The 18,944-nt window shown below is 42.3% G+C and overlaps 1 protein-coding gene across 3 annotated transcripts in view; it reads left to right on the top strand.

Moving 5' to 3' along the window:
- RFX7 (regulatory factor X7) overlaps positions 1 to 18,944 on the top strand; it is a 97,558-nt gene that overhangs the window by 57,594 nt on the left and 21,020 nt on the right. For all 3 annotated transcript variants that reach the window (XM_075575750.1, XM_075575751.1, XM_075575752.1), the window contains exon 3: positions 17,611 to 17,693. In XM_075575750.1, coding sequence (XP_075431865.1) covers positions 17,611 to 17,693 — 83 coding nt within the window. The remainder of the gene's footprint in view (positions 1 to 17,610; positions 17,694 to 18,944) is intronic.

Genomic DNA, 18,944 nt, shown 5'->3' with positions numbered 1-18,944 from the left:
CGGTTCCTCGGCGGGAGGCGGCGTGTCGAGAAGTGAGGTGGTGGAGGAGGCGTTTGAGGTGAGGCTGTGGCGCCGAGTAGCGGGCGCCGCTGGCCCCACGGTGCAGAGGCTGGGGTTTGCTGTGGGTGTGGGAGGGATGTGAGGAGAGGTTAGGCGGCGGCGGCACCGAGGAGCAGCCAGCGTGGGTGAGTGTGACCAGTGAGGCGTGCGGGGGGCCAGAGGGTGAGTGACAGCCAAACTGACCAATCAGAATGGCTTTATCAGATTGGCCTTTGGGACAGACATACAACGTTTTGAAAAATATAGATATAGATATGAGAGAGATATCGGTGATTAAAAGGAACAATTTGGTCTCCCAGGCTAAAACTATATAAACCTTTGTAAATGTTGTATTGATGCTTGAAGGTGTTGTGTTGTTGCCTCTGCATACAGCATTTTTATTTTTTTTAAAGGTTTTCTTTTTAGATTAGGAGTGGAAGATGATTTACTTTGGTTATTTTCCAGCTAACTGTTTACTAATCTGTGAATTTTATGCCTTTTAAAAATAAATAAGACCAAAACGTAAATTAATATGGCTGCTAAGCCCCTATTAGTGACATCTTTAGCCTTTTAAAAGGATAAGGCAATTAAGCTGATGAAGCCCTTTGTAGTCGGCATGGAAAACAGCTGGATGATGCCTAGTGGTGTGGAGCGAGTATGAATAAACAGAAAGCATGCCATGTGAATATACAACTGCAGACTTTGTGGCCATCGAAATAAAAATTAAAATAAATGAACAAACACTTTTAAAGGCATCACTTTCAAGGTCATTTTGAATGAAGACATTGTTTGGCACCGAAGAATGTTCTTTAACTGGAAAACCCGACTGTGGCCCAGATCCACAAAAGCTCTGTTAAGTCCGGGCTTATAACGTGATGTTCCCTAAAACAGGAACAGACGCTCTGTTCCCTGACTTAACATGGTGTCTAATTATAACAGCGGCCCCGTACTACATCTCATTAGCACAGGCGTAACATTGTCATTGTGTTGTGACGTTGCATCATTTACTCCTACCCGGACGCCGAAATAGGACTTTTTCTGACGTGGAGAGCAAAATTAATGCTGTTATTTAAATTGTTTAATTGGGGCGTTGCAGACACGGCAACAAAAACAACGTATTTCAGAGGCTGAATGTGAGCAACAACAAGTTTAGATATAACTTGGCTAACGTAATGGTAAGTCCCCACCTTAAACTTAAAGCTACAGTTCAAGCTGCCGTTTCTAAAAAATATATATATTTTTTCCCCCCCATTCAATATGTGCATGAATACAATCTGCACACTGACAAGTGATTAGCTAAGCTGCAGATGGATCCGTTCTCCTGTAATCTATCGCTTGCACAGGGTTATTTAATTCAGTTCTTGCACAGCATTTTGGGCAATGTAGTTCCTAGAATATGATTGACTGGGCAGTTACTAAATACAATTGGTGCACTGCTAGAGAGAGGGTGGGGCTCAAGAGAGAGGGCGGGGCTCAAGAGTCAGAGCCTATCAGAAGGGGAAGGGGCTGTCTCTTTGGAAATGCTTCCTACATTAGAAACATTAAAAATGTCTTTAAAACATTATTTTAAAAAAATGTTTAAATGCTACAAGTATTTTCTCATAGTACAGAACTGATTTATTAAAAAAAAAAAGGAAAAACACATGTAGGATATTGCTTGAACTGCTGCTTTATGTCTTTAGTGAATATGCAATTTTATGGTAATGCATCATTTGCATAGCATTTTCGTGTCATCACTAACCGCCATTATAGTAAACACTATACCTTTCACAAGAGAAAACACAACGTTATGTTGTTGTCCTTTGAAGATGCACTGTTGGTGTTAACGTCACGTTAAGTGAATTAATGTAGCTCGGCGCCTATGAAGATTCAGTCGTACATATGAGCCTTTATCAAACTTATCTGCATATGCATTTCTATGCTCATTTGCATGTCATTACCCAGAACCCCTGGCTGCAGACCTCTCTGAGACATGCAATTGCACCACAGGTGGTATTTGTATTTACGGTACACTGTACGGTGGAGAGTTTGTCACTTTTTTCACCCACTATTGCTTTTTAAATGTCTGGTTATACCCACATACCAGCTTCACGTTGCATAGCCAGCAACCACCCTCGCACTGATGAGGCCCAACGTTTATAAAAACCGTCTGAGTAGGTTTTACTGGCTATGCACTTATTTAATACGGAAGGCATAAGCTTACAGGGGTCCATGTTGAATTGGACAGGAAGTAATGAGTGACACACTGTGTGCTCATTTGCATGTCATTTCCCAGAATCCCTAGCTGCAGTGTAAGCCTTGAGGTAGATTGTAGTGATGATGAAAGGGCGCCAGAGACTTATATACAAACAGGACAAGCTTTATTCACTTCAGACAGGACAGTTTTTATATATATATATACACACACACACACACACACACACACACACACACACACACACACACACACACACACACACACACACACACACACACACACACACACACACACACACACCCCTAGATACGTCTCTGGATCCGATACATTGGTCCAGGAAGGTCCACATGGCTTAGTCATCTTCCAATGTACCTCCTCAGTGGGCAGAACACACCTTCTCTCTCCTAAATACCAGAAGATGGCACAGAATCCTAGAGACTACGTTTTTGGGGTGCTTCCTTTCAGGGTTCCCGTTCCCCATCATCCTGCATGGTGCCCTTCAAGTCTATACATGGTGCCTGCAGTGCCTTGACATGGAAGTTCTGAACTGGCAAATCCAATGTAGTACATGCCACTGGGGAGTCACTATTAAGGGATCCCCAGCTGGGGATACACACGCACTGTCCCCACCCCCAGTATCACTGGTACAGAAATGGTCTGCTCTCTTGATAGTGGCCCTACCACTAAGAGGGGCACTTTCCCTGATCTAGAAAATGACAAAAGATGACTCCATACACTTACACCAGTTACACACAAAATGAGACCCCCGTCCTCTTTTTTCAAGATGTTACTTCAGGATCCTCCTGGGGTCTAAGGCCTTAAACCCCCATCCCCAATATTTATAGGCCATGGTGACATAATAGATCATCGATGGTTCCATGGGAGGTGCAGTAGGCCCTCTAACTTACGCCCACTCTGGGAGACAGTGAGTACTTTCTGGAAGGTGGGCGGAGCCTGATTGTCAGTTGCACTAGTTGCAACATTTGCTTAAAGGTCATTGCATATGGCAACAACCAACAAATTTAACCTCTTACCTACCAAATAGTAAGCCCAACAAGGGGGTTACATATGTTAATATATAATGGGGAAAGGTAGGCTTGCAGTCTGGTATTTATTTGCTGTGTAAGGTAGAGCATTTCTCAAAATTATTACTTGATGCACGATTTTGAGATGTCACATTTGGTTGAAGTGTTTCAAAAAAATATTAAGTATTATTTCAGTCTAACTTTAAATACCACCGATTTGATAAAGAAATCCTATGTTGAGAGAGGTTATGGGACCGAGTGAAGCCTCATTACTAGAAAGCATTTTTTTGGAACAAAAAATGTGTAGCAGATTTGCTTTTTATCGTTGGCGAACACACATGAATAAATACTCAGGTATATAATAACAGAGGCATGAAGACGACGACGTGTTTCAATGTTGAACACGCAGCTTTTTCAAATTAAATTACATCGGTGGAGACTGTGCCTTGTTTCAAATGACCCATGATCAGGATTTATAAAATGTCTTCCCCATAATATAACTTACCTATTTCAAATAGAAAAGTTGGAATCTTTGACAGACTGCAAACATATATGGTATGAACCTTTCCAAAAAACACTAAACCAGGGGTTCTCAACCCCAGTCCTCAAGCTCCCCCATGTCAGATTTTAAGGATGTCCCAGCTTCAGCACATGTGGCTCAGTTTTTGACTAAGCCACTGATTGTCACCTGTGCTGAAGCAGGAACAGTATTAAACCTAACCTGTTGGGGAGTCTTGAGGACTGGTGTTGAGAACCTCTGCACTAATCTGTTTTTGTCCCTAGTTGTATTGTTAGTCCTTAGACTTAGGCTGAGTCCCCTGTGCTGCTGAGCGTGCTGACCGCGCGGTGCTTGGCGAGGTTGCTTCTGGCTATTTCAATTTTTATGTCCCCGCTCACGCGGAGCGCGCGGGCACACACTAACTTGGCGCTTGCGTAAACAAAAAAATCTCACTTTGAACCGCGCTCAGTTTGCCTGCAACGCCCCCCGTGCGCGCTTGCAAAATAGCGCGATCACCCGTCGCTCGTGTTTGGAGAGTTGGTGACGTCAGCACTCTCCAAGCATGAGTGCGGTCAGCGGCACAGGGGACTCGGCCTTAGAGGCTTCCCTTGGAGAAAGACCACACCTGGTTGCAATTTTAGACATACTGGAAAACATCAGAGAATTTGAATGGGAAGGTTTATAAAGACCAACTTAAATTTATACCAGTCCAGTCTTTTGTGCTAAATATATGTAGAAAATAGATTGCTTCTCTCTAGGAAGTTATGAATAGTCTTTATTAAACCTTCTCCCTCACAGAGTTTTTTCTTCTGGCCTGGTAAAGACCCCAGGGCTCTGTTCAATCTCAACAGCACCTCTAATTCCTTTTACACATGAATAAGCCTCATTGAAGTTCCATTGGGGTGGATTTATCCAAACAAAATTTGGCCTTTATGAAGACACACTTGTGTTCTCCAAGGTTTGTTGAAATTTCATGTTTGCCCCATAAAACATACCACAACCTAAAACAAGATAAAGAAAGGGTTATTATTCTGTAAGGACAAATTTCTGATTTTGTTGATCTGGGATGCATTTTCTAAGGCTGCTCTTTTAGTGACAGCGACGCGACGGTGACGCCACGCTGCGGTCGCTGGAAAAATTGACGTGACTTCCAGCGACCAATCAGTCGCGTCGCACTTACTATAAGCTCATGCGACGGCTTCAATACATTTGTTTTGAAGGGACGTTGCATCGCTGTCGCCGGCACTATAAGCGCAGCCTAAGGCCTGGGACCCGCTGCGTCAGGCAGCGCGGGCGGCTACACGAGCTTTCCCCATCAGCAGGGGAATCCTCCCGAGCCGGTCCCGGTCCCCCCTCACGGCACAGCTCACTACACGCTGTGACGCGTCAGCCGCTAGGGGGTTCAAGAGAATTGTAATTCCTAGCGTCGACGCGTCACGTGGTGTGGCTGTGAGCCAATGAGGAGAGGATGCTTCGAGAGGAGGGGAGGCTTCGGGGAGCAGGGAGGAGAGTGTGGAGGGAAAGCAGCGTGAGTGCGCGTCTGTGCGTCTGTCTGTCTGTGTGTGTGTGTGTGTGTGTGTGTGTGTGTGTGTGTGTGCGCCTGTGTGTGTGTGTGCATGAGTGTCAGTGTGTGAGTTAGTCTCCTGCTGCAGCCGGATACAGTGTCCCTCTCCCAGTGCTGTCTGTACAAGCCCAGCCGATCACACACCTAGGGCAGCCCGCAGCAGCTCCCTGCTGCAGCCCGAGCCCGTGGAGGGGGGGGGGGAGCCGCTTAAACCACGCCCCCCGCTTAAACCACGCCCCCTCCCTCTCCGCCCCGCCTGTCTGCAGTGCTGGCGCACTGACGGAGGGAGCGGGCCTTAGCCTAAGCCTGCATACAGAGGTGTTCCCTAACCTCCTCAATGCCAAGTTACACACGGCTTTGCCGTGTCCTCAGGAATAGAATAGCGAAGGTGTTCTATTGTAAACTTACTTCCTAGAAGCATGCATATAATCAGCTAGTAAACCATTTACAGTATGACCATTTTAAAGGGGGCATATTCTGTACTGGGACCAATCGGAGCAGTGATTTGTTTTTTGGAGGGGGTCTCGCAGCAAGGGAAGAAGCAAACATTTACAAAGACTTGCATATGTAGAGAGACCATTCGTGTTACAACTGTGAATTGCCATGCTGCTTTAGCAAGTCTCATGCCTCCGTGCCTTGTGGAGTGTATGCAAGGCATTGTGGGGAGCAGAGGGGTGATTGCCACTCTCCACCATCGCGGTTCTGCTGCACAAGGGTTTCCAGCACTTGGTTCCACAATTGAACAAGTGACATTTTTTTTCAACCCTTAGAACAAAACGTGTTCTTCTTTGGAACCTCGAGTTTACTCAAATTTGGGCAAACCTGTAGAGCGACACGGTAACCGAGGAGATTGCATTTCTCACGTCATGTTACAACGGAAGCATAGAATAGTTTGTTCAGTCGCACTGGATGCATATCACCATTGTGAATCTGATATGGTCATTTGAAATTGGCTCTCCGTGGCATTTTTTTTGCCAAACCAAAAATGTACAGACTATATTGAAAGGATTACAAACTAAAAAATTGGGGTAAAACAGTCGACAGGGAGGAGACTATCATTAAACCATGCGAAGTATGAAGAAGTATTTTTCATCCGTTGTCGCAAGTTACCACTGAGAAATGGTGAAACAGAGCCAGGTTTGGTTTACATGATACCAGTGTGGATGGAAGGATGAAGCTAGTCTATATTCCAGTTATGGAATAGCCGTCGTTTCTGCGTTTCTTATAGTATCAGTTGTTTCTTCTTCAGTTGTTTTCAACGTGAAATCATGCCCTGACCCCAGACATACAATCTCTTCCTTTTTTTTTATTGGTTAAAACACAGAACCTGCAGCTACAGGAAAAATAAGCGTTGACAGCTTTTAATTACTGAATGGATAAGGTTTGATGGAATCTATCACACACCCTATTGCAACCATCCATCCATCTATCTGTCTTGGTAAATTTCTAATTTACCCCTCTTTTTGTGCCTTGGTTTTATCCACCCTAATCTCAGTCTAGACAGAGATTAAATTATCCTCCATATATTCAGGATTATCTAGTTAGATTATAAACCTCTCTGTCTAGAAGTTGTAACATGCTGAGCAGTCTAATTGATGGAACTCAACAGCTGAAATCTAATTGTGGGGGAGGGAAGGGGGTAAGGGGGGGGGGAATAAAACGCACGTTGAAATAGTTACCGTCCAGATTCCAGAGATGGATGCTTTAATTCAATAAGAGAGGACGGTACCACGTCAGCCCGTAGAATAGACAGACAAAAGTAGGGTAGCAGTGATTGATGCCTTTTAATGGCTTGAAGAGGGTCAAGCTTTCAGGGCTATTTTTTACCATCATCCTGAACATGGAACCTTTGTGTTCCTAAAAGCTTGCACTTTTAACCACTGGTTAGCTATTAAATGTATCCCTTCTAACCTTTAGTTTGTCTAATAATGTGAATGTTTCCCAATGTTTTACTATTATGTTGAGTATAGAGAAGTGTATTTGGCCATCTCGAGACGTGTCCTGCTTGTCTGATTTTACAGAGGCTGAATCCACTTCTCAATATTGCAGTGCATTTCAGCAATGTATTACTAACCTGTCAGCAATATAGTGGAAACAGCAACTGGACGAAATAAATAAAACTATTGCGATCTGATATAGGTATATCTACTGTATGTTGAAGTTTGATGTTAGTTCAACATCTCACGAGCAGGATGGTCAGCAACACATTGAAATACGAGAGTATTTCCCAGCTGTACACAGACAATGAGAGGCCATTCGAGCTTTCTTCTGGTAACAATGTTACCATGGAAAAGAAGTTCACTTGACCTTTCTTTTTTGGGGGGACCAATGAATGAATTTGTGGCACTATATTAATGCAGAAGCCCTGTCATTTAACGTGGAATGTAGAAATTATAACATGGCAGTAAGCTATCCAAACTATTACAAGTTTACCGAGCTATATTTAAAGGAGAAATCTCACATGGCCAGAAAGAAACCATCCTTTTGTGACGACTGTAACAGCCGAATTTACGTCCCTTTATAAATCTAACCATGCGAATAGCAAATATTTGGCTGCTTTCATTATTTTGGAAATTAATTACAATGGGAAGTCCTTAGGAGCCTGTGATTGGGGGAGGGGTGGTTGTTCTTTACTCACCCTGTTCTCATTAGTGAACCAATAAGGATCGGGGTAAAGAGAGACGGATCTGGATGTGCAAACACTTGTGTTCAATGCACAGTGACATCATACAAAAGGAAGCGGCCAGAGGAAACGAAATACAGCTGTCAGATTTGGGGAAAAAGGCATCCATCACCCAAATGAGACCCCTTAAATCGGTCACTGGCATTAGTTCACTGTGGTTCCAGGAAGGATTCCCCTTTGCTGGCTCCTGTGGCAGTTAACAGGTTAATGACGCCACGCAAAGGATGTCTTACAGTACAGGAATATTTGCAGTACAGAAGTAGCTTGCCAGCAGAGTGACTTAATGTATCAATAATACACATGTTTTCATGACATCAAATGTTGTAGGATAACACATAATACAAAATTTTGTTTCTAACCAACCCATATCATGCTCCCACAAACCGTCTGACTTGAGCACAACGTATAACACAAAATCCCGTCGCTCTCGGAGATTTTTTCCATGTTCCAGGATTGCGCCGTATTGTACAGTATATGATGGACAAATATTTAGACAGTATGCCATTCTCAATTTGTTTGGTCTGTCACCACAAATAAATCTTGGCAAGCGTTTTCATTTGAAGAAGGAAAAAAAACGAAATCCCTTTTTTTGGCTCCATGTGCATTGTTTTAGTTAACGCACTAAGCGACTTGACTCGTGTATGCTTAACATTTTGAACGGAAATTACGCATTTTACCGAGATATTGGTCAAGAGCCAAGAATGTATTTTGCGTCCCCCTCCTCTTGGCTCAGTCACAGAACTTGCTAACTTTCCTTTTTTTCTTCTAGTTTTTTCTTTAAATGTGTTTATTATGTCACAGTATCATTTGGCTCCTTCACTGCCCTGAGTTGTGAGCTATGCATTGTAATGCGCTTTGTGTTTTTCTTGGAGTAACTTTAGCTCTTTTCATTTATAAAGGCAACCTTTTAGGATATTTGGTTGAAAGGGGTTTTTGTTTTCTTTTCCCCTTGCTACTAAATTTAATTTTCATTGTGTCTTGCCTATCAATGTCCCTAAACGGGTTATGGCTGGAAAAAGAAAAGAAGAAACGCATATAAATTATTAAGTAAAATGTAGGGTTCGGCTGTTTAAATTCTTCCAGCTTCCGTGGACTGCACCCAAATGGATAAAAGTTAAATAACAGCTCTGTTGTGATGGTTTTATTTTGATATCTGATATGGGCTTTTTTGTCCGTCCTAGTATTTGTGTCAGAGAGACCACAGGTCTTTAAATCTACACAAGAGACTTCTGATCAACTTCAAAGCTTGTGAACCATTACTATTTAGACGTTGGTCCATTTAAGGTGCAATCCCACTTAGCCAGCCAGAGAACAACCCTTTGCAAAGAATTTAACAGTCTAAATTGGCTTTCCTAAACAATTTAAATCGTGCAAGCAGCAAAGGTTTGGCCTTATACCCTTATACTACCCTGTCCTTATAGCAGAGTCAATAAAGTGAAGGGGAGATGCTTGCTGTACAAGCACTTGTCTCCTAGACCCTCTACAATCTGGCTCCCGCACTGCTCACTCGACTGAAACAGCCCTCACTAAAATAACTAATGACCTCCATGCTGCCAAAGACAGGGGTCATTACACTCTGCTCATATTACTCAACCTCTCTGCAGCATTTGACACCGTGGACCACCCTCTTCTCCTTCACATTCTCCATAGTCTTGGTATTCGTAACAAAGCTCTATCCTGGATCTCCTCTTACCTCTCCCATCGTACTATCAGTGTCTCTTCTGCTAACACCTCCTCCTCTATCGATCTCTGTGGGGGTTCCCCAGGGCTCTGTCCTGGGACCTCTTCTCTTTTCTCTGTACACACTTTCTCTATGTGACCTAATCACATCTCTTGGGTTTAAATATCACCTCTATGCTGACGACAGACAAATTTACTTTTCAACCTCTGACCTTACACCTGCTGTACAGACCAAAGTTTCTGAATGTCTTTGAGATATCATCCTGGATGGCCCTCCGCCGTCTTAAACTTAACATGGCAAAAACAGAGCTCCTCATACTTCCTCCCAAACCTGGCCCTACTACCTCCTACCACATTACTGTTAGAAGTACTGTCATTCACCCAGTATCCCAAGCACGCTGCCTAGGGGTCACATTCTCCTCTCACATTCAAAACGTATCTAAAACCTGTCGCTTTTTCCTCCGCAATATAACAGATACGCCCTTTCCTCTGTAGCTCGACTGCTAAAACTTTGACTCAGGCCCTCATTCTCTCCCGTCTCGATTACTGTAACCTCCTGCTTTCCGGCCTTCCTGTCTGTCAACTGTCTCCCCTACAATCTATCCTAAACGCTGCTGCCAGAATCACTCTACTCTTTCCTAAATCTGTCTCAGCATCTCCCCTGCTGTAATCCCTCTCCTAGCTTCCTATCAAATCCTGCACCCCGCATCTCGCACTCAATTCTCCTCTCCACTTTTAAAGCTTTACACTCTACTGCCCCTCCCTACATCTCAGCCCTAATTTCTCGCTATGCACCATCCCGACTCGTGCGCTCTACTCAAGGATGCCTTCTCTCTATCCCCTTTGTATCTAAAGCCCTCTCTTGCCTTAAACCTTTCTCACCGACTGTCCCACACCTCTGGAATGCCCTTCCCCTCAATACCCGACAGCACCCTCTCTATCCACCTTTAAGACCCACCTTAAGACACACTTGCTTAAAGAAGCATATGAGTAGCACCGTGGCTAATACTATACACATGATACATAAACCTTGGCCCCTTGCAGATGCACTTACCAGAACGCCCTCCTACTGTCTCTGTACGTTCTTCCTACCTACCAATTCGGTTGTAAACTCTTCGGAGCAGGGACTCCTCTTCCGAAATGTTACTTTTATGTCTGAAGCACTTATTACCATGATCTGTTATTTATGATTGTCACTTGTGTTACTACTGTGAAGCGCTATGTACATTAATGGCGCTATATAAATAAAGACATTCATACATACAAAAGGGAACATCCAGAGGAAACCAAACCCCTCCCAACTCTCAGCTCACCATGTTGACGCTTTCCATCAATCACCTAGATGTAACCCATTAAACTTGTGTCTGGCGTAAGTTCACTTTGGTCTTGGGAGGGGTTCCCCCCTTAAAAGATATCTAATTAACAGAAAAGAAAACGTTGCACTAACAGTCGTTTGAAAGTCCATTCCATTAAGCTCCCTTGTCTCTTTCCTCTGGGGCATTTTTCGTATACATGAAAGTCGTCGTTGTTCCAGCATTCGATTATTGAGACTCCAAGTTGAGCTCATGATTTAAAAACAAAATTATATTGAATGTTACGCAAACCTTTCACATTGCAGATGTAGCCAGACTCGCGGTCTCCGAAGCCACGGCTGAAAAGGCAAAAAAGCCGGTGCTCCGGAGACAGTCCCGGCAGTGACAACACTGCAGGGGTTCATTGTTTTGTATCGGACACCCCCCCGCCCCCATGGCAATAATCTGCTGGGTGTATATATACATCTGTATATATAACTTTGAGTCATCAACTGCGCTTTGATTATAATTACTGGAGGTTCTGGAACCACACTGATTTTTCCATTTGAAAGGTATCATAACCTTCAACGAAGTGCCCTGGTTTTAGACATTTTTCACTTGCCTGTGTCTACGCTGTGACACTGTGATTTTTTTTGACAGACAATTGCACCTTGACTGAAACAACTAACCACAACCTCAGAACCGGCCATTGCACAATTGGAACCTCCTCAGCATTTCCTTTACATACTGGAAGTTAACTAATAATTGTATTATTAAAAATATTGTACAGTATGTTCTGTTTTTTTTTTTTTTTGCTGTGGTCTTCAATTGTTTCAAAGCTATTAAATATATAAATGATAAAACAACCTTTTGCGTGTAAGAACAGCAGTAAAGGTATTAAATGACTTGAGTGATATTAACTGTGCGCTCTTGACACTTAAGGGTCAATAATTAGTTTTCTACAAATATGACACTCCTGACAGTTTTTCTGTGTAATTGTACTGTAGCAGTACAAGTTTAATAAACATGCAGATCAGAAAAGCAATCCGCCTGCGAAGGAAGAACAGCTTTGTTTCACTTGTGCAAGAGAATAAAATAAGCCATTCATTAGATTTGGACAACTTCATATAAGCGTTTGCCAAAATACCTAAACAGCCAGCAACCTTTACAGTTACTGCCAAGTAGCTCGTGGTGCTAAAATCTATGTTGGACTACAATTTCTCCTTGGCTTTCCTCCTCTAGAATAAAGTTATCATGGCCAGGGCTTGACAAATTACAAAAAAAAGTTTAAAAAAATTACTTGTCTGGCTGAAAAAGCTACTCGTTCCCTGGCCCTGCCCCCGGTCCCTCCCCCAATATTTTTTTTAGCGGGCATACATGCCTAATAAGATCTAATAACTTTTGTTTTTGATAATATTGTTAATTTATTGTATTACATTTATACAATACTACAATCAGTGTTAGAAATACATTTATTATATTAAAATGTATAAATGAGAATTTATATCGTAACAATATATCTCTCACTGCCCCCTCCCCAGGTCTCTCTCACTGCCCCCTACCCAGGTCTCTCTCTGTCCCACCCCCTCCCCAGTTCACTGTCACTGCCCCCAATTCAAAACGAAACGCTATCCTTGTTCGTTAATCGCTGGTTCCCTGAGTTAGTAGGACCTGGTGCTGTTGTGCAACGGTGGCAGTATACCGACAAGACCATGAGTGCATCTTTTCTGGACAATATTTGTTCGTTAATTAAGATCAACATGATGTTATCCGTTTATGAATATTTCATAAGTGAATAAAGTTTCCCATAGTCTAAAGAACTTCGACATTTGTGTCATTAATGTAACCGGTCAATCTCTTCATCACAAAAAAAATCGGGTCGGAAAAGGTTTGGGGATCCTGTTTCCAAAACCGGGCAATCGCACACTTGGTGGTCAGCAGTATTTGAGATACAAGCCTTTTACATAGTCTTGTCTTCCCCAGTAAGGGAATGTAGATATGTGAGAACACTGTTCCAAAGATGATGGATTTTAGGGCACTGGAGCCATATGTGAGATATTGTACCCTGCTGACAACATTGCCTCCAAGAAAGGGGTGATGAGGCTGGATAGATGGTATGAATTCAAACCCGGGTCATGTACCAGCGTATAGCAATTTGTAAGCATTGTGTTTTAATTACAGTACACCTTGACCTGGTGGCTGTCCTCTCCCAAATATCCTGCCAATCCTCCCATTCTAGGCTTGAGCCCAGTTCCCTTTCTCATGACAGCATATATTTTTCCTATTGGAGATAATTATGGTGTATATAGTAGAAGTTAATTTAGTTTGGCCAAGGGGTTGTAAGCATAAACGATCCAAAAAAAGTACTAAAGGAGAGATCTGTAACATTAAATGCCTTTTTTTTTAATAGCTGTGAAATCCCCTTCCAGAAAAATACTGTACCTTGAATGGTTTGTAGGAAGGTTGTAAATATAGCTCAGAAGACATTAATGATCATGTACATGCAGCGTACGATTTAAGTCATTCGCAAATACTGTATATATTGGTACAAGACTATTTAAATCGATCTGTCAACTATCGGTTAAGTTATACCGATTTAACTGTTCTTTTTGAAAAAGTAAATGAGAAACCAAGCAATCCTTTGTAACTTTAGGTATAAATGCAAAAGTATTGTTATGTTATGAAGCACATTCTAATTGTGAAAACGTTTCGCAAATATTTTTTTTTTTTTATAAAAATCCTCTTTCGGGATCATTGTCTTTACACAAATCGTAGCAAATTGCTTGTGGGAGAATCCTCAGGCCATATCTTTAACTCTAGTTATTCCATTAGCACCCCAATTCAATAAAGATTTTTTTCTGACTGCCAGGGGGGGGGGGAAATCTGTGTTACAGCGTAATGGAGCCATGTTAGAGACAAACCCAGATTTGGCCCTGACCCGATCCTATATCCCACAGGAATACCATATCACCGGGAATATAATAATTTCTGTGTCCTATATTGTTTAAGACGTAGGTGGTCTGAGTTAAAAACACCATCAGAAAAAAACTTTTTTAATAGCCACCCATCTCTTTGTGTGTGCAGGTTAATGTCCGTCACCAGGTGCTGTAATTGTACTGCTTTTTAGTAATGGCGTACGGAGGGCAAGCCTAATCTGCCGTGTACTTTTGGGCCGAAATAAGATTTTTATTTTTTTTTAATTAACTCTAGGATATTTGTCCCTCAAGACAAATCTGGTGATCACGTCTTGCAGAACCTTCAAATCCTTATCGGGGAACGGTATGGGCAAGGTGTGGAAATAAATATAAGATCCTCTGCAGTATGTTTTAACACCATTTATGCGCCCAAAGCATGATATGGGAAAGTTCTCCCACGATTTCAAGTCGCGCAGGATCTATTTTATTTTATTTTTTTTTAAAAAGGGGGTGGACGGAGGGTTGGTAATTGGCCTCATAAAGAAAACAAATATATTCTAGTAATTTTAACTCCTAGATACTGAATGTATTGCTTACACTATTTAAAATAAAACTTAATATCCAGAAGCTTAAGGATGGATGCTGGGAGGTTAATGTCTAGTACTTATGGTTTACTGTTGTTTATTTTAAAAACTGACCTAATCCCAAATTATTGCAAAGATTGAAGAAGATAGCGCAACAATGTCGGAGGCTTCGTTACAGTCAACCATATATCATCCGTGACAAACAGTTTGTGTTCCTCCTTGTCTATTTGAGAACGAGAAATGTTAGTGCATATAAGGTTGCCAAGTGGTTTCATTGATTGGAACATGGAGACAGGGGGACACCCTTGTCTAGTTCCATCTGTTTTGAGATGTGAAGCCATTCAGTTTGACAAATGTTGATGGACAGGTGTATAGAGCCTTAAAGCAGCAATTCAAGCAATATCCTGCATGTGTGGTTTAAAAAAGAAAAATCAACTCTGTACGAGAAAATACTTGTAGCATTTAAAAAAAATGTTTTAAAGACAGTTTTAATGTTTCTAGTGTAGAAAGTATTTCCAAAGTGACAGCCCCCTTCCCCTTCTGATAGGCTCTGGCTCTTGAGCCCCACCCTCTCTCTAGCAGTGCACCAATTGTATCTTGTAACGGCGCAGTCAACCATATTCCAGGACTACATTGCCCAGAATGCTGTTCAAGAACTGAATTAAATAACCCGGAGCAAGCGATCGATTACAGGAGAACGGATCGATCTGCAGCTTAGCTGCTCACTTGTCAGTGTGCAGATTGTATTCATGCACACATTGAATATGAAAAAAATGGAGAGAAAAAAAATATATATATGTATGTATATATATATATATATATATATATATATATATATATATATATATATATATATATATATATATATATATATACACAGTATATATATATATATATATATATATATATATATATATTTAAATTTAAAACGGCAGCTTGAACTGCAACTTTAATACTGGTTAACAGTTTTGGCCTGAATCTCTAATATTCTAATGTCTTAAACGTGAAATCCCATTGCAGCCTGTCAAATGCCTTTACTGCATCTAATTCCAAAATTGCCATTGGTATTTGCTTCCGCTGAGCAATACTGTATGATGTTTACCAGGCGCCTTGTGTTATCTCTAGCCTGCTTATTTTGAATTAACCCAAAATTGATCTGGTGGGATTATTTGGGGATAAAATGGGGTTAAGCCTGTTAGCCAGTGCTTTAGTGTATATTTTAAGATCTGTATTCAACAAGGAAATGGGACGGTAAGTGCCAAAGTCCAAAGCATCTCGGCCCTCCTGAGGTTCCACCACTAGATTGGCTTGCCCCATAAACATTGAGGGCTGTGGTCCTCCAAAAAATTCATTGCCCATTTTTGGCAGATAAGTAAGCAGGGAGCCCAACTTTGTATATTAAGAATTTTAAAACCCATCAGAGTCTGGGGCTTTTTTAAAGTAGAGATTTGATGGCTGGCGTTATTTATATTAATGACGTGGGTGCGTCGAGCTTTTCCTTTTGTCTCTGGATATTTTGAGAAGCTTGCAGATATCGAAGAAGGAAGCGATGTCCTATTCTCTCTGTTTTCTCAAATCCCAGTGCAGGTTGTATAGGGATTCATAGAAGGATGTAAACTCTTTACAAATTGTTAATGGCTCTTAAGGCTGCGGTCCCAGTCACAGCCACAGCGCACGGCTCGGCGTGCGCTGTGCTATCAAGTCCGGCCGGTCCCAGTCCCTACCTTGTCGCGCACCTTTCCCCAGCGGTGCACGACAGGTTTTCAGGGAGGCAGGAGAATTTGACCTTGACATCTGCGGCCACGCCCTCGCCGGCAGTTCAGACAATAAGGGCGAACCAGCCGCAGGACGTCATGGCCACGCCCCTGCAAACCCACAGCCACGCCCCCTCCCGTCGCAAATCTTCCCTCTCCCCGCAGATCGCGGTGTTGCGCTGTGCTCGCGCCGCCCCCCCCGCCGTGCGTGCCACAGTGAAGACTGGGGACTCAGCCTAAACCATGAGTTCCTACTTGTTCTGTAATGCACAGACCTGAGTATACATCTGTTTCTAATTTAGCTTATTGTCCAACATTCTATCTGGTTTATTACCCTGTTGCTAACATTTTTCTTGGGTCCATCTCATTGCCTTTTCTATGTTGTCCATCATAAGTGAATTCAACTTAGTCTTAATCGCTAAGATTTTATTCAGATTAGTATCAAATGGATCAAGTTGGTAGACGGTTGTGGCCATCCCCAGATCCAATATCAATCTCCCTCCTCTTTTGTTTTTGTCTTTGTGACCGCTATAGAAATTAATTGACCTCTTATTTGTGGCCTTATGAGCCTCCCAGAGCGTTATTAATCTCTGGGGTTGAATTTAGAGTGAAATACACTTTAATTTCCCCGCCGACTTTCTTTAATACCTCCTGGAGGTGTCCGCAAACAATCATTTCATCTCCAGCTATATGGAGGCCTTAGCCGTCTCTGCGGCTTCATCCTGAGAATGGCTGGCTGCGTTCTGGTCGGCCCAGGAATTGGGATTGGATTTCTATCGCATCAATAAAAGGAACGATCATGTAGCCCATTCTGGAGTAGTTCTTAACAATGTTGAAGAATGTATATTCTCAGTCCTTGGGATGGAACGCTCCTCAGCTAGGGCGAATTCTCTCAGTAATTTAAGTATAGCTTTAGATGATGTATCTTTTTTTATTTGAACTAAATAGTAATGTTATGTCACATAAAGCTTCCGTTGCAATGCATGGTGTTAATGTACTCTTTTACAAGCAATATTCCCAATAGTACAATACTCCCTTGTATGTGTGTGAGACGGCTTCTTCTTTTTTTTTAGGGGGGCCATAAATGTGTAATTATTTTAATTTACCATAACCCCAGAGACCTGTGTGCAGAATTACAAAGTGCATGTGCTTGCTATGATTCTAGTGTACAGGTGTGTGCATCTGATATTTAACAACAGGGAGTGTATGATTGCACGGATCAAAAACTATAACCCCTTGATTACCAGAGGGGGGGGTCTGTAGCAAATGCAGGTCCCCTCTTATATTCCAGGATATCAGCCTCTAAATCGTTACTGATGTCCCCTTGTCACTTAGGTTTCATGCTGATTTTACTTTTTTTTAATATATTTTTATCTAGCAAGAAGTTGAGAAGTTTACAGACCTTGAGAAACTCTACCTCTACCTCCAACTGCCTTCTGGTCCTAGCAATGTGGAGAAAAGGTGCGTGTTCATTTTGGGTTTTATAGTCCATGATCACAGTTGCATCTGTGTTTAAATGCTGATTCTTCTGTACAGACAGGGCACACTATCAAAGTTGGAACACCAGAGACTTGATGAATCTATTTCTCATTGTTTCCCTTTCTTACAAGCATACATAAAGGGGCCTATGCAGAGAGCAGCGAATTTTAAAAATGGCGAATTTAGTAAAAAGTAGCTTTTTTGGAGAGTTTTATTCTCCATATGCAGAAAAGTGCGAATTCTGCTATGTTTAACATGGATGCGTGTGGCGAGTTTAAATTGGCGAGATGCGCGCTTCAGAAACGTGTAAAAACAAATTCGCGCCTTTTTTTTCCCATTGCAATGGCCGCGAGCGGCAGCTTCTTGCCAATTTTTTCTGGCGAGGCAAAAAGGAGACAATCGCGCCATTTTATTGGCGCGAACAGCCGCTAGATGCCGTTCGCGGCTCTCTGCATTAGGATATTTTTAAAACTGGCGAGATTGAGGTTCTCGCCAGCCGCGAGGCGAGTTTTACAAATAGAAAAGAAAAATTGGCGCGTTTTTCGGAACTCGCCATTTTCTGCTGTTTTCTGCGCGATTTTCTCCAAAAAATGGCGAATTTCGAAATAGCGCTGCTCTCTGCATAGGCCCCTTAGTGTCTAACGGCAGTCACTATGAGAGAGTGGCGTGCTCAGGGGCACACAGACCCCACTTTGAAGATGTTTCGTTTAACGCCTTGTTCTTAGCTACAAACCTCTACAAACCTTTCATTGCAGGGTAATGCACACCACCAATTATCCACAAAATGTTCAAACTGAAGGCTGTAAATGCAGACACATACAACCGCCATTGCATCTTATGGTAGAGGATATTTTTTTTCTATATGCAGACGCTTCTGTGCACAGTACCGGCACAGCACACCCTTCAGAAACATGCAATTGAATAGTTGGTCGGTGTGCAAGGAGATAAAGTTACTTATCCAACAGTTAACACAGTGCTGGCACCTAATTCACATGCCAGTGTCTAAACCACAAGACTGTTATTTCAGTGCGCAATGTGTGGCCAACTCTTATGCAAGTCCTGCGTTTTAATATAAGGGGGTTTTCAGGTGTTAAGTTATCATCAAGTAGCAGAGTGTGTTCTAATGGTTCTTAAATGGCCGTCCAACCTTCTTGGCAAAGTGAGGTCGTGTTCTGCCAAAAACGGCTTTCCTTTTCCAAAAGACCTGTTTTTGGTGGAAGTGAAACAGTCCTC

The sequence above is a fragment of the Ascaphus truei genome, chromosome 18, assembly GCF_040206685.1.
Source record: "Ascaphus truei isolate aAscTru1 chromosome 18, aAscTru1.hap1, whole genome shotgun sequence".
NCBI lineage: Eukaryota > Metazoa > Chordata > Amphibia > Anura > Ascaphidae > Ascaphus > Ascaphus truei.
This window is presented reverse-complemented; position numbering and strand designations above follow the sequence as displayed.